This window comes from Gymnoscopelus braueri (assembly GCF_963280865.1).
Source record: "Gymnoscopelus braueri genome assembly, chromosome: 21".
Classification (NCBI taxonomy): domain Eukaryota; kingdom Metazoa; phylum Chordata; class Actinopteri; order Myctophiformes; family Myctophidae; genus Gymnoscopelus; species Gymnoscopelus braueri.
Window position 1 is genome coordinate 28,584,451 of NC_137623.1, and position 23,414 is coordinate 28,607,864.

The 23,414-nt window shown below is 42.4% G+C and overlaps 1 protein-coding gene across 2 annotated transcripts; it reads left to right on the forward strand.

The window, feature by feature from the left end:
• Positions 1 to 886: 886 nt before the first annotated feature.
• Positions 887 to 22,030, forward strand: LOC308076704 (pyruvate dehydrogenase (acetyl-transferring) kinase isozyme 3, mitochondrial-like). Of its 2 annotated transcripts, XM_080417136.1 has the most exons (12): positions 887 to 1,253; positions 7,725 to 7,866; positions 8,515 to 8,586; positions 9,715 to 9,899; positions 11,556 to 11,645; positions 13,095 to 13,172; positions 14,718 to 14,794; positions 15,043 to 15,144; positions 17,491 to 17,598; positions 18,063 to 18,176; positions 18,351 to 18,471; positions 21,188 to 22,030. In XM_080417136.1, the coding sequence occupies exons 1-12, from the start codon at positions 1,148 to 1,150 to the stop codon at positions 21,202 to 21,204; spliced, it is 1,212 nt and encodes a 403-aa protein (XP_080273262.1). In that variant the 5' UTR covers positions 887 to 1,147; the 3' UTR covers positions 21,205 to 22,030. The 2 variants fall into 2 exon arrangements, with proteins under 2 accessions (XP_080273262.1, XP_080273261.1); XM_080417135.1 differs by having other exon boundaries at positions 18,351 to 22,030.
• The last annotated feature ends 1,384 nt before the right edge of the window (positions 22,031 to 23,414 follow it).

Genomic DNA, 23,414 nt, shown 5'->3' on the forward strand with positions numbered 1-23,414 from the left:
GTACTTAAGTAAATGTACTTATTACTTTCCACCACTGCATGTAACACATTGTCCATTGTGTCCAAGCTATGTTGTTATATTGTTATGTTATATACAGTATGTGTTCCTATAAGATATCAACTCAAAGATAATTCATAATAAAATATAATATAATATATCTGTTGTGAACTTGTGATGCTCTGCAGGCAAACAGGTTGACATAGCTCGTGACTGACTGACACGCGGCCCGTCCAATGGGGCCGTTGGATTTGCTTAATTCCGGGTTTTAACCCAATCAGCGTAGAGCATCATCAGCGTTAGCTCGTCCGTCGCGAGCGTCATGGCTGAACTTCAACCTGGTTATTGCACTTTCTGCATTCACGGTCCGTACATCTAAATAAAGTTTATATTTCAAATATAAAGTGTTAAACCCATGGCCACGGATGTTTCAATTACATACGGGTCTTCAAAAGTACCCGTATCATCCGTATTGTTCAATAAAAAGCATTTTAATCCGATTGTTGGCCATTTTCGTCAACCGTTCTCCATTATGCTTTCAACCACATGATGACCCTATCGGTTAGGAAGTGTACTGCACTCTGATACAGTATAACTATAACTCTATGAGGAAAATAGCCATCGATCGGATTAAAATGCTTTTTATTGAACAATACGGAATATACGGGCACTTATACCCACTCGAAGTGAATTGTAACATCCGTGGCCACAGGGTAAGCACTTTATATTTGAAATCTGAACGTTTTTGTAGATGTACGGGCTGTAAATGGAGAAGGTGTAAAAACCAGATTGAAGTTTCGTCATGACTGTCATGATATGACGGTCATGTTTCAGGGCTACACCAGCGTGACAGTCACGTACGGTTGACTCTCTGAACTTGAGAGGGATACGTGCTGCTGTGAGCGTGCAGCAATGTTCCTGTTCCAACATCTAACCAAGACATTAGATCATTTAACTCTCACGAATGTACATTAATAGTTTCCTTAGGTCGCTGCACGCTGTCAAATGTGGACCGCGGACAAAGGATAACGGCTGTCACGCTGTCAAAGTGTGTTATTATTGAATGAGGAGCTCGCGTTGTGTTGTTTTTCATTGGCTTCCCTAACGTACTGTACAGTGTGTGTACATCATCATCATCATCATCATCACCATGAGGATCTTCCTGTCTCTGCTGAAGAACTCCCAACACCCAAAGATCGAGTATTACTCCAGGTTCTCGCCCTCTCCGCTCTCCATCAAGCAGTTTTTGGATTTTGGTGAGTATAGATTAGAAGGAGGAGACTGGAGACGCTCATGTTCTGTAACCCTCATTATGTCGTGTCTCTCTGTGTCCGATTAGAGAGACTGTGTAGAGACTGTAGAGACTGTGTAGAGATGGTGGAGAGACTGTGTAGAGATGGTGTAGAGACTGTGGAGAGATGGTGTAGAGACTGTAGAGACTGTGGAGAGACTGTGGAGAGATGGTGTAGAGACTGTGTAGACTAGAGACTGTGTAGAGACTGTGGAGAGATGGTGTGTAGAGACTGTTTAGAGACTGTGGAGAGACTGTGTAGAGATGGTGTAGAGACTGTGGAGAGATGGTGTAGAGACTGTGGAGAGACTGTGTAGAGATGGTGTCGAGACTGTGGAGAGATGGTGGAGAGACTGTGGAGAGACTGTGGAGAGATGGTGTAGAGACTGGAGAGATGGTGTAGAGACTGTGGAGAGACTGTGTAGAGACTGTGTAGAGATGGTGGAGAGACTGTGTAGAGATGGTGTAGAGACTGTGGAGAGACTGTGGAGAGACTGTGGAGAGATGGTGTAGAGACTGTGTAGACTAGAGACTGTTTAGAGACTGTGTAGAGACTGTGTAGAGACTGTGTAGAGACTGTTTAGAGACTGTGGAGAGACTGTGTAGAGATGGTGTAGAGACTGTGGAGAGATGGTGTAGAGACGGTGGAGAGACTGTGTAGAGATGATGTAGAGACTGTGTAGAGATGGTGGAGAGACTGTGTAGAGATGGTGTAGAGATGGTGTAGAGACTGGAGAGATGGTGTAGAGACTGTGGAGAGACTGTGTAGAGATGGTGTAGAGACTGGAGAGATGGTGTAGAGACTGTGGAGAGACTGTGTAGAGACTGTGTAGAGATGGTGTAGAGACTGTGTAGAGACTGTGTAGAGACTGTGTAGAGACTGTGTAGAGATGGTGTAGAGACTGTGGAGAGATGGTGTAGAGATGGTGTAGAGACTGTGTAGAGACTGTGTAGAGATGGTGTAGAGACTGTGGAGAGATGGTGTAGAGACTGTGGAGAGACTGTGTAGAGACTGTGTATAGAGACTGTGTAGAGACTGTGGAGAGACTGTGTAGAGACTGTGGAGAGACTGTGTAGAGACTGTGTAGAGATGGTGTAGATACTGTGGAGAGACTGTGTAGAGACTGTGGAGAGATGGTGTAGAGACTGTGGAGAGATGGTGTAGAGACTGTGTAGAGATGGTGTAGAGACTGTGGAGAGATGGTGTAGAGACTGTGGAGAGATGGTGTGTAGAGACTGTGGAGAGACTGTGTAGAGACTGTGTAGAGATGGTGTAGAGACTGTGGAGAGATGGTGTAGAGACTGTGTAGAGACTGTGTAGAGACTGTGGAGAGACTGTGTAGAGACTGTGGAGAGACTGTGTAGAGACTGTGGAGAGACTGTGGAGAGACTGTGGACAGACTGTGTAGAGATGGAGTAGAGACTGGAGAGACGGTGTAGAGACTGTGTAGAGACTGTGGACAGACTGTTAAGACTGTGGAGAGATGGTGTAGAGACTGTGGAGAGACTGTAGAGACTGTGGAGAGGCTGTGTAGAGACTGTGGATAGACTGTGTAGAGACTGTGGAAAGACTGTAGAGAGAGATGGTGTAGAGACTGTGTAGAGATTGTAGAGACTGTTTAGAGACTGTGGAGAGACTGTGGAGATAGTGTGTAGAGACGGTGGAGAGACTGTGAAGAGACTGTAGAAACTGGAGACTGTGGAGAGACTGGGGAGATGGTGTAGAGACTTAAGAGAGATGGTGTAGAGACGGTGTAGAGACTGGAGAGACGGTGTAGAGACTGTGGAGAGACAGTGTAGAGACTGGAGAGACTGTGTAGAGACTGGAGACTGTGGAGAGACTGGGGAGATGGTGTAGAGACTGTGGAGAGACTGGAGAGACTGTGGAGAGACTGTAGAGACTGCTGAGAGACTGTGTAGAGACTGTGTAGAGACTGGAGAGACTGTAGAGACTGCTGAGAGACGGCGGAGAGACTGTGTAGAGACTGTGTAGAGAATGGAGAGACTGTGTAGAGACTATGTAGAGACTGTGGAGAGTGATGTGTGTCATGTTCTCTGTAACCCTCATTATGTCATCTCTGTGTCCTTCCTCTATAGATTAGAAAGAACTTCATCAACAATAGAATTATAGGGGCCCCTTTTAGCAGTGATGGAAGAAATACTCAGATGTTTTACTTTAAGTAAAAGTATCAATACCACAATATAATTATACTCTGGTACAAGTAAAGGCCTGTGTTCAAAATGTTACTTGTAAAAGTACAAAAGTATTGGCATCAAAATATACTTACTTATATACTAAGTACCAACTGTAAACTTGAAAATAGCAGATATACAAGCTCACAACTTTGCTTTTGTGTCTATGCTATTGTAGATCGGCTATTTTCAAATAGCCTATGTAGAAAATAGGGCTAAAGTGGTTAATGTACGTTTTATAATATAATAATTTATATCTGCAAAGTAACTAGTAACTAAAGTTTTCAAATAATTGTAGTGGAGTAAAAGTACAATATTTGCCTCTGAGATGAAGTGGAGTAGAAGTAAAAGTATTGAAATTTGGAAATACTCCAGTAAAGTAAAAATACCTAAAAATCGTACTTGTAATTGTACAGTACAAGTAAATGTACTTAGATACTTTACACCATTGCCTTTTGGTTTGGCATTTTATTCATTTTGTGTCCTGGAATCGTGGCAGCCAGTCGAGTCCAGGCAGCCTATTAATGTGAATTTGAATGTCACTGTGTGTTGGATATAAATAGATGTTAGTGGACCACACGACATGGCGCCGTGCGTGAAACCTTATATACTCTGTTGTGATATGACACGGGGTGTTTGAATTGGATGTTTACTCAAAACCCAGTCGTGACAGACAGGTCATGCAGAACAATGCTGCTTTACATTCAACTTCCACATGCTCTGAGTCTGGGCCACTGGTTCTTGGCAACTTGTCAACTTGGGTGTCAACTTGGGCCCCAAATTAATGTATTTGGCCATGGATGGACCCTCATTGGAAAATATTTTGAGACGGGGAACCCCATATAATTTGTGTTGTTAAAACGTTTCAAACATTTAAAAAATATTGTCAAACATTGTCAAGATTTGTTTTTAAAATAACAGATCTACAAGATTGCAACGCATCACATCGTAAGAGTTAAAGTGGTTATCGTAAACTTATAAGCTATACTATAGAGCACCGAAGTCCTGACGTCACTCGTTCATCCCCAGGTTTGCGGAAGTAATTTCTCTATGTAGAATAACATTGGGTCATCTTAGAATCGTCTCATATAAGAATTGTGGTCCAAAAATAAACACCGCGTGTCGGCGTTATTGTCAGGGAGGAGGTTCTGTATAGTTTATGATAGTCAGTCACTTATATTTGATACAGTCTGTTTCTGGCGAAAATGTAACTAATTTGGCGGAAGTAACATTAGCGTTTTCTCACCGTCAGTTGATGCTTCATATCCATAAGAGTCAACCCGCCGTGGTCATTTGTTTATTTTTGGAACACAGTTCTTATTTGACGCGATATTAAATACGTCTATGGGATTCAGAACGGGGGTGGAAAACTGCGAACCAGGTAGACAAACAAAGGATGTGTAAATTACGTCAGACTTCGGCGGTCTATAAGCTATAATCTTATAGGTCCCCCAGACCCCACTTTGAGAACCACTGCTCTAGGCAACTACACACACAGCACTAGCCCTGAAACATGACTGTCATACCATGACAGTCATGGTGCCGAGTCCCCCTGGTCTAAAGTTGTGTTCGATTTTTTCACATTGCCATCTCTCACATAAACATAAACGTTCAGATTTCAAATATAAAGTGCTTACCACCGAGCCACGGATGTTACAAGGCGATGCGGACCGCGATGAGTACCCGTATCTCCCGTATTGTTCAATAAAAAGCATTTTAATCCCATCGCCGGCCATTTTATTTTTTTGTTTTTTTTTGTTTTGTAATGTATCAGAGTGCAATACACCTCCCAACCATTAGTGTCGCATGGTTGAAAGTATCGGAGACAATTTGGAGAAAATGGCCGGCGAAAATGACCAGGGGGACTCGGCACCATGACGCTTGTATACAAGCGTCATGTGAACCATGGCTAACACAGCACAGTCACAAGCCTGTGTTAAACTATAGCAAGAACAGAATATTTATTCATTAATGGCTCTCAGTCACAAATTCTGGGAGGTTCAAAACAATGTGATAAAAAATGCACGTGACAGACAGTATTGTCACTTCTGGTGGTGGGGTCGTCAACTTCTTGGCTTTGATTAATCCGCCCGTGATTAAAAAGCACGACAAGCTGAGATTAAAACTTGATCTGTGGACTAAAGTTCACAGCTGTGGTGGTCAAGAGATTTACATACTGTAACGGTACAGGAAGTAACTAACAACAGGTTATGGATAGGGCCCCCATGGCCCTATCCATTCCTGCCAGGAGAGAAGCATGACTATGTGGCTGTGTCCCAAGAACACATTAAAAGATGATCGTCACACACCGTGCCGATGGTCTGCCATTCGCCCTGGCTGGCAGAATGGTCTGGTTTCCAGGCGAGGTCTGCCAGAGGTCTGTCACTACTCACTATTTTGGTCGTCGTCTTCTTCGTACTTCTTAGTTGATTCACAAAAATGTTAACTGTTCCAAAGTCTGAGTGCTTTTCATATAGCAGAGCATGATTTACCCTCTGACTTATTCTCTTAGTGCCAGATCCTACATTCATATCCCTAAGGCTTATGAGGGTCAACGACCTTAGGGGCCCTAAGCTATAGTGAGGTAAAGCCCTTGTCCTTATCATATCTTAAAGGGATAGTTCACCCCCAAAATGACTTTTTTCCTGTCACCCCATGGAGACTTGAATTCATGGACATTTTTTTGTCGCATTCCTAAGCCAATAATTTGATGACCGGCAGCGGTTCCGGTAGGAGACACATAGAGTCTCCTTTGTGTCTCCTACCGGAACTGCTGCCTGCCGCTCCGCTGGGCATCAAATTATTGTCTTTGTGGAATGGGACAAAAACAAAAAGATATCCATGAATTCAAGTCTCCATGGGGTGACTTATCATTAGAAAAAAAGATTTTTTTTGGGTGAACTATCCCTTTAGCATAATTCTTAAGTCACACTCATGACTACGCTCACACTGTGTGTGGTGGTGCCATGCTTTTTCACTTGTATCAGCACTTTCACATTGAGCTCAGTAAATGTGTATTGTGCAATATATGATAGTCTTGTCCGTGTATGGGGAAGGGAAGCTCTACATCCTCCCGGTGGGGGTTCCTCACTGGCAGGTGAGTCAGTAGGACACAACAGCAGTGACAACGCACACGTGTGTGGGGAGGAATTAATTGGCTTAACGACTTACTAAAATTGGGGAGAAAAGGGGGTAAAAAGCAACCAAAACAAAAAAGTCTTGTAGTTGGGAGAGTCACTATGAGACTTGACCGTCATTTTTGTGTCGGGTACAACCTGATAGTCTGCAATGAGAGAGCAACACTGTTTGAGGCATTGTTCCTCTGCAGGAATTCAATAAGCTGTGTATCGTGTTTACGCTAGGCTGGCACAAATGCAAGCTTTTTGGCCCCGTACTATCACTACGTAGTGCAATTAAAGAATGCATGCACTCTTGGGAAGTTAGCAATTGTGCTGAGTCACGTCTGCAGTGGGGCGTTCAGCATTTCTTTAATATAAACCCAGTTGGAATTAGGTCTAGACGATATGGACAAAATCAAATATCACAGTTTTTCACCAAATACAAAATTGCGATGATATTGTATGGATGACTATTGTGCTTTCCCATAATATTTACACGATAATAATGCCTGTATAATAACTAAGTTAGGTGAAGGCAAAGATTAGAACAGTGTAATGATGATCATTATGCCATTCTGCATCTTTGTATAATAAAAGAGATAACACAAATAGCCCTTTAACCATGTTTATTAACAGGCCTGAGGATATTTGTACTGGATATGCACACAATCTCACAGTCCGAAAAGGCTGTTTTTATAGGGCCTGTTTCTCATCATTCTCCAAAGTGTACACTACTAGAAGAAATATTAGTTCCTGTTTTAGAGCCACTTACTGGATATTTCACACAGAGTTCATATTAGCGACTTCAAATGAACTTGCAAGTACAATTCATAGATAGTTGTATGAATACATTAACAGCTAGGACAGTCATGTGATTTCTTGAAATGACATCGCTTTACTGCAATGCAGCCTTCAAAACCAGGAAAAGACAATGCTTATGTCATATGACGATAATGTATTATTACAACATCCAAAATCTCATTCGATATCTAGTCTCATATCACAATATTGATGTAATGCACAGCCCTAGTTAGAATACAGAAATCTACAAGAATACACCAATGTATAAAAACTAAAGTGCCTCTTTCCCATAAGGCTTTTATAGATTTTTGGGTGTCTCTCAGGCAGGGAAAATGCGTGTGAGAAGACGTCGTACATGTTCCTGCGCAAGGAGCTGCCCGTGCGCTTGGCCAACACCATGAGAGAGGTGAACCTGCTACCCGATAACCTCCTGAGTCAGCCCTCCATCAGACTGGTCCAGAAATGGTGAGAGACCTCGTCCAGAAATACACTTAATACATGATGCTAGGCCCCCGCCAGTAAGCCAATAAGGTGTGTGTGTGTGTGTGTGTGTGTGTGTGTGTGTGTGTGTGTGTGTGTGTGTGTGTGTGTGTGTGTGTGTGTGTGTGTGTGTGTGTGTGTGTGTGTGTGTGTGTGTGTGTGTGTGTGTGTGTGTGTGTGTGTGTGTGTGTGTGTGTGTGTGTGTGGACTGCAATTTGGGGGATTGCAAAAGAAAAATGCAAAGAAATTGGCTAAATAATCGTAGGCAGCTTGTCTATCTGGAGAAGACGATGTTTTATATCCTTGAGTAGTTTAAAAGAAATAAATCACTTTCTGTATAGGCCATACATCAATGTGTTATCTTTTTTCCTCTGTGTGTTAATAAGCATATGCATCCAGTTGTATCTGCTTTGACCATAATGTAACCTTTACATTATGGTTGCACACTCGCCTTGTCTCACTGAAGTTGCCAATCCCTGTAAACACTGATCAGAAGATCAGTGTTTGCATCTATTACGTATGCGCTTGTGCAGACCCAAATGGTGGTGGTGGGGGCTTCCCTAGGGGTGGCTGAGTACATAGAGAGAGAACAGTGTTATGGAATGTGAGTTTCACGTTGACTGTTTTTTCCAGGTACATGCAGAGCTTTGTGGAGCTGCTGGGATACGAGAACAGAAAACCAGAGGACCCTCATGTTTTGAATGAGTGAGTGATGTACTGAATAGAGAAGCAACTTCTGTGTTTTGTCCAGTTTTTCCATCGTTAAAAAAACCGATGATCTCTCTCTCTCTCTCTCTCTCTCTCTCTCTCTCTCTCTCTCTCTCTCTCTCTCTCTCTCTCTCTCTCACACACACATTGTGAAGTGTTTATATGATATTCACATGATTCAGGTTAAAAATCATTCAAGTTGTCCTTTAACTGCAGAGCACTAGGCAACACTTGAGTGTTAATACCTTCTGTTGCGTAATTGTATGTAACAGAAGGTAATATTCAACGCAGTACTAGTAGGTGGGTCAAACATACTGTACAATGTGTTGTAGGTAGTAGGTACAGCTCTAAATAGGTGTGTTAATCATCTATCCATTGCACACTCGCCTTGTCTCACTGAAGTTGCCAATCCCTGTAATAAACAAAGTCCTATTCTAAGCTGACTGGACAGTTAACAGTGTATATTTATACCATAACAATGGCCTGGTTACAGCCAGTCCTTTATGACAGATAGATAGAGGCTGTGTCCCTTACTATCAGTGACTAGAGGCAGCATTCTTATGGTCATGACCTAGAAATGTGAGAATACAGCAATGTCCAAGCCCTGGAAAAGTTATGAAAAGTCATATCGGAAAGGAACAATAGGAGGTCCACCGCGCCTCAAGCCAAGTTCAGCCTGGTCCGGTGTACCTCAGGAGCAGGACTTAGTAAGGCATGAAGAAAGAAGGCACTGGAGCAAACTTATTGAAGCCTTTCTGTTATTAACAGGGTGCAGGCAAAGAATATGACGCTTTCGATGTCAATGACCTGACAAAAATGTATTAACATTGAAACGTTGTCAAATTCTTTGCCTGTACCCTGTTGATAAAGGAAAGGCCACCACTTATACTGGTGCGGCGGCACAAACGTGACTCAAAGCTCGGCCAATCTGTGATTATGTGACAAAATAATTAATTTGCCCATTCCCTTAATATGACAGGCTAGTCATACCCTAGATATCTGTCTGATCTGTGGTCAATAAGTGACATGATCCGCCTTATGTCGTGTTTTTTTTAACTCATTACCTACTTTTTTTCCCCTCCATCCATCTTTTCTGTCATCCATCCCTTCATCCACCAATTCCAGTTTCCTGGAGCTGTTGATAGAGGTCCGCAACCGCAACAACGACGTGGTTCCCACCATGGCTCAAGGGGTCTTAGAGTACAAGGAGAAGTTCGGTTTTGATCCCTTCATCAGCAGCAACATACAGTACTTCCTGGACCGCTTCTACACCAACCGCATCTCTTTCCGCATGCTCATCAACCAGCACAGTGAGTGTCACATTATCACATGTTGTGAATTGATTGATTGATTGATTGACCGCCTTATTAACATGTTTGTCAACAGTACATGTAAGCCCCAGTGGGCTTGTTTCCATTGTGGTCCATTGTACGCATTTTATCAGTAATATATACACAATACAATACATATTGGAATATATTAGAAAATTCAGTGTAGCATCAAAAGGTGTATTTACAGAGAAAGGAGGGGTGGGGGCGGGGGGGCAGTGGATGCCACTACCAAGGTGTTCTTTATTGGGTTTTGGTAGGTCATTCCACATTTTGGTGGCAGCATAGTAGAATGCATTTTTCCATGGATTTTGAAGCTCATCAACCAGCATATTGTTGGTGTCGGGCAGAAACCTTGTATCTCCATATTTCAACATAAACACTCATGCACTTTTTATGTTTTTATAAATTAATGCCCTACTTCATCGTACAAGAGTGTGAAAATAGCTGATCTACAAGCTCACCTCACGGATCCATTGGAACACAGGTTCTTACATACAAGTTTACCACCCGACAGCAACGATATACTGTAGGGTTGAGAGTTCTAGCTCATCAACAAGCACAGCCGGTTATATTTGAGCAGATTTGTTAAGCTTTGAGTCAAACAAATCCTCTTGTCAAATCTTTTTGTCCCCATCGCTGTTCCACAAAACCCACCCGCAAGTGGTGATGTAATATGCGTGTGCCCTGTCTCCTGTTTGTTTAATCAACAGTCATCTCTTGACTTTAGAGAGCATCAGCTCCCTAAAACCAACAAACTGATGGCTTAATGCAATATTTGCGCAAGGTCTTCTAATGCTGCCTTCACACTAGCAGCGACAAAAGCTACAAAACAATCAAGCGTGGTTGGCTACACTGTTGCAGAGTCGGCGTTTGAAGTGTTGCTTAACACGCTCGGTGACGCCATCAAGCGTGTGTGGGAGCGACGACCGACAACAATATAAAGGGTTGAAAAGAACAGGGATCTGGCTGACGTCAAGAATGGGTTTTTCCCTCTTACAAGCAGGAATTTGGGAGGAGAGAGAAGGGGAGTGGACATAGTGAAACAAAAACACACGATTGATTGACGCTTCACTGCGTCACTGGAGCGCTGAAAATAAGTTAAAGCCATCTCAACTAGTTTATTTTTTTTGTAGTGTGTCAGTTTGTATCTTCATGTCGCTGGCTTCCACTGAAAATGACTTGTTGTAGCCTATCGCTTTGTCTCTCTGCTAGTGTGAACGCAGCGTCAAGGTGTCAGTACTAGCGTCATGTTTACAGTGTAAATACTGTGTGTTGCCAGCCACACAGCATCAAATATACTGTAAGTACTGTAGGAGTGTGGCATTTTGAAGTTGCCTTTAACATGCTGATGTGAGTGCAGGCAGTTCATGCTACGGTCAAGTAAAACACAGGCAGCACTTTATTTAGTTGACCATTAACAGATGATAACTAAAAGTAGCATTAATATTACCTCCACATCATGTTCATGTCAACAACTCAGTCAAAAGCTAGTACTGCACTTTATCTTAGAAATTGACAGAAGGACTGAAAGGATTTGGAATCGATAAGTAGATTTGGTAATGGATTCAATATTTTAAGTAAAACCCAGTGAAATGTACTGAATTTCAAAATGTTTCTATTTTTATTTCTGTGTAGCTCTCCTGTTTGGCAATGACACCAACCCACTTCATCCCAAACACATTGGCAGCATTGACCCCACCTGTCTCGTGGCTGATGTAGTCGGAGGTAAGATTTGAAAGAACTTTCCTCATTTAACATCTTACTAAAGTTTTGTTTAATAAATAATTACATTTAATTAGCAGCATTTTCAGGGATCTGTCTCTATTCATTTCCTGTAAGCATGAAAAATGTATAATTAAGTGATATACCAAATAAAATGACAGGGAATTAATTAAGACCCCAAATGGGAATATAGAAACAGAGCCTACAGGCTGGGGAGGCGGTGGGATTGCAAAACTTCATAGGGCAGCAGCAGAAAGCGAGGCAATGGACCATATTCACACGGCGGCCATATTGCCATTAAGTCAATGAAATGCCAATCTGGGAACCCAAAGCCAAATGAGAATGAAAAACAGCGCCCTCTGCTGTTTGTACTATCTCATGTTGGCTCTGGGACAATGACGACGCAGCACACGTGCGCAAAGGAAACCGGGGTTTTAGTCTGTCTTCACGCTCCACTTCCGGGTGGTGCGACTATGTTTTCATTCCCACTAACAATATTTCTACACGGAACACTAACACCACTTCTCCCAGAGAACATGGATCGTTTTGGTTATAAGCCCACTTGTTTCTATGATGAAAGAGCAAGTTAAAATGTGAATATCTTTCCGTGGTTTTGTCTGCTCCGTGGACGCCATTGTTAAATTAGTTTCGGCTTGTTTCGAGTAGGGAAGGATCAGCGGACACGTAAATCCCGCCCACTACATTTGATTGGGTAAAGCGCGGCCTGCTTCCTGATCTGAAGGCACGCCCACGCCCACACAGTGCGTACACGTTATGACAAACCTTCACGACAGATTCCAACGCAGAGCAGAATCTGTTCTTGAGAGATTAATGAAATGCCACCCCAGTTGCCACCCCAGTTGCCACAGCAACGCAATGTTAAATTCCAAAATGGCCGCCGTGTGAATATGGACTATGGACAGCAGAGAGGGAGCAACAGCAGAGCAGCACAGCTAGCAGCAAGGAGGCAAAGTGAGGAATAATCAGGTAGGCGGGGAAGTTTAAATAGCCCGCCCTGATCAGGCGAAGAGTGCTTGTGACTGGTCACTTGATCAGGGTTTGGCTTGAGTTGTCTGGCTGAACTAGCTCTGCAGGCTTGGCATAATCTTTTTTTTTCTGTGTATGTATTATCTTGTGGTCCATTTATTTTGCATTGCTGAACTAAATATTTGCATTGCACAGATATAAAACAGGTCCAGCTCATTTACGCTTTATGTGACACTTCTCATACTCTACACTGAACCATATCAAGGGTAATCTGTAGTAAAATAGCATGTTTCCATGCTTTTAAACAGAGTTCCAGACAGTGTTTTGTATGTGGGATTGTCTTGCCAACTACTGTGAGCCAGGGAACACTGTAGTCACTACCGTGGTAATGTAACAGGAATCTGAATAGATCAGTCATATTTGGCTTAGAATTGCATTAACTTCTGTCTGTGCTTTGTCTCTCAGATGCCTATGACACAGCCAAGATGCTATGCGAGAAGTACTACATGGCTTCTCCTGACCTCAAGATCGAGGAATTCAACAGTAAGAGAGCTTCACTCTTTTGTTGTATTTTTGTATCATCTGATCATCAAGATAATATTATTAACAGTGTTCCTCCTACTATTGCATTGGTGGTGTTGGTGGGAGGGGGGCATGGGAGGGATTTGGTGCAATGACTAACACAGTATCAAAATAGATTAACACTTAACCCAGGGTTACCGGCAAAGCACATGGACATACAGCACTCATTAGAACAATAAGACATTGCAGAACATACATTCAGGCTGTAGACTTAATTACACACCAGACATTAGACTTGTCACTTTAACCAAACTATCTTCTATTCATCCATCCATCCGTCCATTCAATCTATTCATTTACCCATGGCTTGGTGTTTGTTTCATAGTGTTGAAACTACTACTACTTGTGTTCTGTTACACATTCTATTTCAAGCTAGTGGTGCCAGAAAGAGAGTCTCAATTTAGTCCTGCTGTGATTACAATGTTGAGAATGTGTCTCATTATCTTCAAAGTGTTTGAGTGAGTTAATGCATGTACGTGGGTGGGTGGGCGGGTGTGTCTGTATGAGTGTTGGAAGGGTGGGAGGGGAGGGGGCATCTGCATGCACAGGGGGGCCTGCAGGATTTGATCACATTGCATGTACAAGAACGGTCCGATTCAACCACCCTCCCCCATGATTACTACTATAGTCACACATGTCAACATATACAGTTTTAAAATGAAGATGAATGTTCATCATTTGAAGTCATTCTGTTTGAGAGGTATGCCTTTAAAGGATATCAACAGCTGAATGTTCATCATTTGAAGTCATTCTGTTTGAGAGGTATGCCTTTAAAGGATATCAACAGCTGAATGAATGTTCAGCAGAGGCAGTGGATAAGTTTGTAGCTAGTTTGTCTGTGGTTTGTAGGAACTAGAACAGGCTATACACTGAAGTCATGCACCAGATATTTTAACAATGGAACCTGTGCACAATGCAAACCACCAATGACCCCCCCCCCAAAAAAAATTTGTGGTGCCTGATTTGCCAGGTGTGAAATTAGGCCAATTCGCACCTGGCACCATTTCACATCTGTCTAACGCCCCCCTTTCTACGTGACAAGGCTTGGACTATCCACTGAAGTGCCAGTGGCAGGCTCTTTGAAACTTTGGAATGTCACATCTGTACTACACCTCCTGAGCCCCTCATGCCCCATTAAGGAGAGTTAGGAAAATGAAAGTGTCTCAAAACAAAACTGCACTGAGGGGAATGTGTATGGATTTTATGAACTGATCCATTCCACGCACAAGGAGGGAAAACGAAAGTTCATTTTTATTTTTATTATGAGTGTCAAAACGAAACTACTGATGGGAAAGCTGACCATGCCTGATTGGGAAAGCTGACCATGCCTGAAACACAGATGTTATTAAGCAAAAGCGAGACAGGAAAAAACATATTTGCCAAACTGTTAAAAACACAGTAGTCTTGAGTAGAATGAAAATGAAAGTAAACTTTTCCTAATGAGCATCAACCACTTGGCAACACTGATGTCATGTCCTCACTCCTCATGTCTCCTGTGTGTTCCAGCAAAGACCCCCGACAAGCCCATCCAGTCGGTGTACGTACCCTCTCACCTCTTCCACATGCTGTTCGAGCTCTTCAAGGTAAGCCAAAAGTAGGATCTCTTTCGTCTTACTGGGCTGACGCTCCACAGATGTAATTAAAAGTGTAACATGACCTTGATTCTATCAGGACCACTGCCTCGAGTCAACTTAATTAACTGTGTGTGTGTGTGTGTGTGTGTGTGTGTGTGTGTGTGTGTGTGTGTGTGTGTGTGTGTGTGTGTGTGTGTGTGTGTGTGTGTGTGTGTGTGTGTGTGTGTGTGTGTGTGTGTGTGTGTGTGTGTGTGTAGAACTCAATGCGGGCCACAGTGGAGCTTCATGAAGACAATAAGGAGGGCTTACCACCAGTGAAGGCAAAGGTGACGCTGGGTAATGAGGACCTCTCCATAAAGGTAAAGAACACACACACACACACTCACACACACAGTAAATATTTCACATTCACCCATTCAAGGAACCATGGCAACCATGCAAGGAACCAACCTGCTCAAAACGAGCAGTGTCTTGCTCAAGGACATCATGCCGGGCATCAAACCGAGAACCTTCTGGTTCTAAGACGGCAACTCTTACCTCCTGAGCCGATGCCTCCACACATGATTATAGTGTTAATTAGCTGCATTTAAACTCGTGGCCTTTCTGATGTTTCTCCAGACAAAATAACATGTTAGGATTAAACACATCAACCTGGGACCTGGGACGTATCATCAGTGTAGCCTGGGGTCGACGGGTGTTTCGGGTCTCGCAACATACACCCTCGCCCAGGTGACCCAGCCGGGGTTGATCAAGCCCCGACTTACGTCCTAGTAGCTACCTACGGTCAGTCCTCTTAGGGAAAGACAGGGCCCCTCAGTCCGCTTCTCCGGAACTACTCTGCCGGGACCGGGGGAGGCTCTGGCACGTATAGTTACTGGGTTCTTGCTGTGTTTAATGTTTAAGGGCTTGATATATTTCGTCACGTCATACACTGAACATAGCAGTTGTACAAGCTCACACTGTGTCACCCTGCGGTGCGTTGTGAGATTGGCTATTTTTGGTGCGTGACGTGCAGCCAAGTGTAAATCCAGCTTTAGAGAGCTTTCAGGTCTCTCAGTTTATTGGCATAGGAAACAAAGGTTTTACAACAATCACAACTAAAAAATGTATGTACAATTAACATAATTATAAAGAAATGTGTAAACAGAGCTGAGTCACGCAACTTTCCAAATAAAATATTTCAGTAAAAACAACCCAAAAAAACGTTCAAATGTAGCTTTAAAAAATTTCTTTTTGCTTTTGGTGAAAAAACACAGAACAAAATGTCTAAAATAAATACATGTAAGTAAGGATAACGTAATACACAGTATCTATGGAGATCAGCTCTGTATAGAGGATTGATGGGTTTTTTTTCCACTATTTTTATTTTCATACATTCTGTAATAACATTATATGGACATACACAAAACAAAAACAAACAAAAACAAAAATTGCGTCACACATTCAACAGCGTCCGACATCAAAGAAAAACGTACAAGGGCATCACCACAATTATTATTCTAACAGCACCAATCGTCCATACATGACCTTCAGGACACTCCGGCCAATAGCGCAGGGAGGACAGGCAACCAGGCCGTTCAATCAACTCCTGTCCAATTGTCCATTGACATTAAGGGGGGACCGCATCCCCAATCAGTCGATATTGAAATCCTCTGTCCTCATATGTAGTCTAGCTGTAGTGCTTTCCATCAGATATATGCTTTGTAGCCTCTCCCTCCATTGCTGGATAGTCGGTGACTTTACATTTCTCCAAGACACAGTAATCATTTGTTTTGCGATCAACAGCAACACCCCAAGCAGATATGTCTGGTTCTTGGTTACTATTCCCCCCGGGAATCTCACCAAGTACAAAGAACGCTGGCTCAAAAGGAATGTCAACCCCCATAATTTGTCCCAGTATTTTGGGTATGGTAGGATTACACATGATTGATAGTCTTAATGGTGCTTTTTTATAAATGGTTCTTTATGGTGGTTGTATTCCATTGAACATAATTTTCCTGTCACAACAAATCTTGCTGCTGTGTTTGCACAATACTGTACTTCACTCGGCAGATATGGGAGTTTTTCATAATTAGTCACGTTTTTCAAACTCTCTTTGGGTGTTTGTAATCTGTGGGAAGTATGTGTCTCTGGTGTCTTGGTACAGCTGGCAGGAAGTTAGAAAATGCAGCTCAGTTTCCACCTCATCTTGTGTGCAGTAGGTGCCACAGTCTGTCTTCTCCTGGGAGCCAGGTTGGCTGGGATGGTTTTAACTGAGTCTGTACATAGTCTAGTTCTCAGTTTTGGATCAATCACAGAACTCGGGTATTCTGCCACTGTGTACTCTCTTTTTAGGGCCAAATAGCATTCCAATTTGCATTTTTTTCTTTTCGTTTTCTTATTATTTGGTGACTCTGCTTGTGTTAGTGAACAGAGGGAGGCATCTCTCTAGTCTCGAGTTTCTCTGTACAGTAGAGGCTACAAGGAGGCTTTATGGAGTCTGTCTGGGCCACCTTTGTGTATTGATAATTATCATTAGCATACATTATTTGGTGCTTTCTATATATATATATATTGCTATATCTTGGTTAGCAAGTGGACCCCCGACCTTGCAACCATAAAGGTAAACAGGTTCTATGAAATAATTTGACATTTTGAGCCGAACTTTTATTGGGATGTCCAGCTTGATGTTATTTTAGTTTTTTTGTTTCTTTCCCTGTGTTCAGATCAGTGATAGAGGAGGAGGCGTTCCCCTTAGAAAGATAGACCGTCTGTTCAACTACACATACTCCACCGCCCCTACACCCACCCTGGAGCCTGGAGCTGTCCCACTGGTATGTACACACACACACACACACACACACACACACACACACACACACACACACACACACACACACACACACACACACACACACACACACACACACACACACACACACACACACACACACACACACACACACACACACACACACACACACACAAATCAAGTATTATTAGTAATATTTGATACTCCTAGCTGTATCATTTTTTTGTTTTATAACTACCGTGACAACTGAATTTCCCCCATGGGATCTATAAAGGTCCATCTCTCTAAGTTAAAGTGAAACGTGATGAGACATTCAGACTGTGTTTGCTGATTTTGTATACAGTTTGTGAATCTGTCTCTGTCTCTGTCTCTGTCTCTGTCTCTGTCTCTGTCTCTGTCTCTGTCTCTGTCTCTGTCTCTGTCTCTCTGTCTCTGTCTCTGTCTCTGTCTCTCTCTGTCTGTATCCCTCTCTTGTCCTTCCTCCAGGCTGGTTTTGGCTATGGTCTACCCATCTCCAGACTGTATGCCAGGTACTTCCAGGGGGATCTGAAGCTCTACTCCATGGAGGGTGTGGGAACTGACGCTGTCATTTATCTGAAGGTAGGTTGTGTTTACCTTGCCTCTTATTTACCATAGTCATAGTGTTCATGAGCTGCCTCACATGATCCAACATTAACATCTTCATTATTTGCCCTCTGTTAGCTTCTCTTTGAGTCGGTGATCTGTGTGTGAGTCCTCATTGGCCCTTTATGTTTCACTGTTCCTCCACCAAAGGCCCTGTCAAGCGAGTCATTCGAACGCCTGCCCGTCTTCAACAAGTCAGCGTGGCGACATTACAAGACCAGCAACGAGGCGGACGACTGGAGCAACCCCAGCAAGGAGCCACGCGATGCCAGCAAGTCCAATTACAAGGCCAACAGATAACTCTGTCTAATCCGCTAGTCCCTACCTGCCCCTCGCTGGCCAGAGCATGTACAGTACGATTAACCTTGCCCTTGGGTAAATACTAGTTTAAGATCAGTTTTTGAATCGACATTCCAATGGGTAAAGTTCCTAGCAGGGTTCCCGCAGCCATGAACAACCTGGAAAGGTCAGTCAACTTGAAAATGCAATTCCATGGCCTTTCTCAGGGAGCAACAAAGTATTTAAAATAAATTATCAAGTATAAGTTAAAAGAAGGAAATCTGGTTTACGTTGCATCAACTAGATTCAAAATGATTATTTATAATTTTGTGTTTTAAGGCTTCCTCACATTATATCCAATGTTACAACACATTTGTATCTGGTGCTTGACATGGAGTTGTCATGGAAGAGTTACTAAAAACCATGAATGAGACATGTAGAGAAATGTAACGAACCCTGAGTTACTCAGTGACCGTAGATCTGTACCCAATGGCAACGACTATCATCCACCTAGATTCTGGTGTTAATGGCAGCCTGTTGCCTTCTCAGTAAGCCACTCAACTGGCTCTTCCAAAGTAAGAGTTTCAGATGAAATTCTTGTGAACATCTTCTGTGAATTTGGTCATTTGGCCAGTTGAGGCCTTTTTTGACAACCCCGCATTAGTACTTAGTTTTTTTTTATCAAAGTCAGCTCTCCCTCATGAGGCCTACCTGGCTTTGCTGACATGGCTACTCCCCCATGTGGCTGAAGAAGGCCTGCACTGCTTCGCCAGCGCTGTAGAAGACTTGCCGTTTAGCTTTTTCTGTGTCCAACCCCTCACATAAAAGGGCCTCTTGTTTCAACTTCCCTCACACATAGAAAGACGGAGGGTTTGAGTTTCATTGCGAATGGTGAAAGGAGCTTTAATTTCCTTCCCTTGGGAGACCCTTTTGATTGGTCACACAAATAGGTCAGTGTGCTGCTGGCGTAGCAAAATCAAGTTTCAGTGGCATGTTGCTTAGGTGGTGAATGGAGAGAGGAGGACATAATGCACTTCCGTATTTCAACTAGAAATTATAAGGGGAACATTTTAGTAATGATTTTGTCATGAAGTGACGATAAGAAAAGACAACAAATCTTATTATAAATACAGGCTATTTATAAAGATTTACAGTAGGAACCAATGTATTTATTTTTTTATCTCCATGAGAGAAAGCCTTACCTATACAGTAGGAATATATTGACCCTGTTTTTTTGTGATGGCTGTTGGATATACTTTCAGTTTTATTTCAAAAGGGAGAACGCTCTGACTTCAGTTCCGAGTTTTAAGATGTACAGTCGGCTATAGTTCAGAGTTTTAAGATGTATAGTTGGCTATAGTTGTTACGTGTGCTTTTAGATACGCATCAACCAGCAATGTTGAGCTTTATTACAGACTATTAGTGCTTTTGCAAACCAGCAGTACAGCCACACCGACGTGTTTACCCAGCTCTGCAGCCTATTGAACAATAATTGAAGGACCAAAGGAACATCTTCAGGATGCTTTTGGAACAACACCGTGTCAGCCTTGTCTCTCCTGCAGCTTCTACCACGCCAGCTTGATTGTGTTTGTGTTGTTGAAATGCACCCTTGCGGTGAGGAAACGGACCTGCTGTGATTGCACGATTCCTTTCTGGCCCATGCTAACACCAATGCTGCACCAACGCAGAGCGCCAAAGCTGTGTTGTTGACCTGCTGCACTGAATACGCAGCATGAAGTCTGGAATTACAATGCGTGCGTGACTCTGCAGTCTGTTCCGTGAGGCCATTTTTGGTATTGATAATCCTCACAGCACTCTGAACCTTGAATGAGCTTCAGCTACGCTTGTGTGTTTTCAACATGTACTGTACTGTACTGGTGTCATGTTATTTTCGCTGATGATTGGTGGAAGTAGACATATATAGCGATTTAAACAAGAAAGGTGTTTGTTATTAGGCTTTTGTTTTATCCAGGAAGAAAGGGGGCCATTTTTAAATTTCATATTGTGTGTGAGGAACTATTTAAAATGTGACGATTTTGTCTTCGACATAGAGAAACGTTTTCCTTTGGTTAGTTGTTTCCATCATTCCTCTTTGATGATTTATGTATTTTGTTTTATAGAATCAGTGGGTGTAATTATACAATGAGAAAGCTGAGTGGGAGATAAAGTTAAGGACAAGTTGGAGAGAACTGTCTTGCGTACCAGCAGGGGTACATATGGTTACAGAGGCAGGGTTCTCTACCACTTGATTTTTGAATTATATTATTGAATAACCATTCTTTTTTCAATTCTTTGTTGTCAATCACATTTGGGACCCTTTATGAATTCCCTTTGCTGTTGTTAATTGACCTCACGCTATATACGCACATTTTAACCATTCATTTGATCATTTTAGATCAATGTGTCAAGAGTAGGTGCAGTTATTTTCATGATAAAAGCATTAAATTATTATAAAAAACAGTGTCAGAAAAGCGTATTCTGATCAGCTTGACAACAAATGGACCACAGGACCGTAGACTTGTGAAACAAGACTGAGGATATTACCCAGGGACTACAGGTGTAAATTAGCTTATAGCTATTTCTGGTGCGATGTTATTGTGCATTGTCCCTGTCAAATGAAAAACAAAAACGGAGCATGACTCCACAGAGGCTGTTTATACAAGGGGTGTCGATAGTCTGAGGTGACTTCCTCTTCTCATCTCCTTCAGCTCCTCTATCCCACTGATGAAGACTTGGGAGAGACGCTTCATTACGGGAAACATCCGTTGTCCCTCGTTCCCTTCAGTATTGAGAGACAAAACCTAAAGTTTCCAGCACTGCCAATGCCTTCATACGCTGCCATCAGTCATACTTAAAGAGAACCCCTGTACAAATGAGAGCAATACTCCATATGCCCAAGCCTTTGATACAGGACTTCTGTACAGGGAATGCTGTGTTCTGGGTACACGCTGGTGACAGATCTTGTCTTCTAAAGGCCCCAGTTGACTACCCTTTTGATGTGTGTTTTCTCCTCATTTCTCAGTGACTATTATAAGGCAGATCCTTTGATAGGACTACCTGGTTCAGTTTTATTCATGTAACAATAAGATCGCTTCAGACAGGTACAATACAGTTACATACTGTATAGGTCTGCTTTAGAGATCTGCTTTAGGGATCTCTCAGAGTAAGATTTTAAAATGGAGCCTGTCTCCGTACCTCTGTGGTGTTACTAAGTATCTTGTATACTGTATATATAGTATAAACGTATGAGCAATGTTGACATTTTCAGCCAGTGTGTGGAGTGATTCCTCGTGTTTTTCTTCCCACATTATCTCTGGTTTAAAGAGATGTTTGAGCACTTTCTACGCATGGTTTTCCCTCATTGTAGTGAAAGTCGTGCAGTTATGCAATTGTAACGATCATAGAACAGACAGCAATCCCTGTTGTATACATGTTCATGTTGTACCAACATCCACCAACACAGTGATATAGCAATCTGAAGGTGCGATTTAGCATGAGATCAACTTGTCTGCTGTTAAAACCAGAATAAAAAGAACTGCCGTTGAACTACATTATTCGTCTCTGAATGTTCTCTTTTTTTTTTAAGAGATTGGATAGCTGAAAAACGACTTAACTTCCTTTCAAATGCACTTACACATTTTTTGTTTTATTTACATGTCAAGCCATTTGGAATTAGACTTAAAAAAATAAGACCAAAAAGAAACACACACATTCCCAAAGTTTGTACATACAGTGCAGGGTTACATGTAGTGCATACAAGACATTAACTTCTCTACAGTGCATTATGAGTTTTATTTATGGGCGTTGGGGATAGGTGAGGTATGGGTCGCTGGTGAGCAGACCCGACCAAAAACAAAAGAACAAAAAAATGAGGTTATGATTTTTTTTGAGTACCTGACACACCATGTGTTTTACCTCAAGTGCATCAGAAATTACATTTCAAGTATCATCAGAGTCCTTGAGGTACAAGGTATCTCCAATAGTTGTTGTTTTTTTTGTTGTTTTTATTGTTTTACTTGACAGCTGATGGAAAACCTGCAATAAAGCCACTAATGATGCATTGCAAAAATATTAAAATGAATACACAGATATGAATAGAGGAACAACAACCAGCCTCTCTGACTTCCAGAAAATATATTTTTGCTAGGAAGAAATGCTTAAATTATACCCCATCGTATGACGTGTCACGCGCTGACAATAGCAGATCTGCATACAAGCTCACAGCGCGAGACCCAAAAGCAGGGGTCATCAATTTGTCCGTACACGGACAAATGTGTCCGTGGCAAAGACTTGGTCTTGTCCGTGGCAAATTTTTGATTTACACACCATTATAATGTTCTTATTTTGATCATAAGACCCAATTACTGAATGTCAAGTCTCCAGGTTTTCTTCAGAATATGTATGACTCTGATTTACTAAGACACTATATATGACACATTAGGAGTTCTACTAGTACTAGTGGTTCTCAAATGTTTTATTTGCAAGGACCACCATAACTCTGAGAGTGTACTTACGGGTCCATTTGGTTCCATTTGTACACTCTCAGAGTTACAGACCTGTTATATGGTCATTCAGGGCTACCTCTTTGTGTGTTTCTGGTAATGTTGTTGTCCACTCATTTTGTATGTCCGTGGCAAAAAGAAATATTTTGACCAAAATGTCCACCACAAGACAGCATGGTGATGACCCCTTCCCAAAAGACAAAGTATTAACTGAGCTATAGTAGGCTTCTGCAGAAAAGGATGTTTAGTGGTCTACAGGTACAGAAGGTACAGAAGGGGGACGGCTAGTGAATGACTGCAATTTCACTGTTGCTGCTTGTTTGCTAGCATAAGAAGAGGACAGGGGGGGGGGTAAGGACAGAGAAGGGGGGGGGGGTGCAAGTCAATGATTGCGATTTCACTGTTGCTGCTTGTTTGCGAGCATTGGACAGGC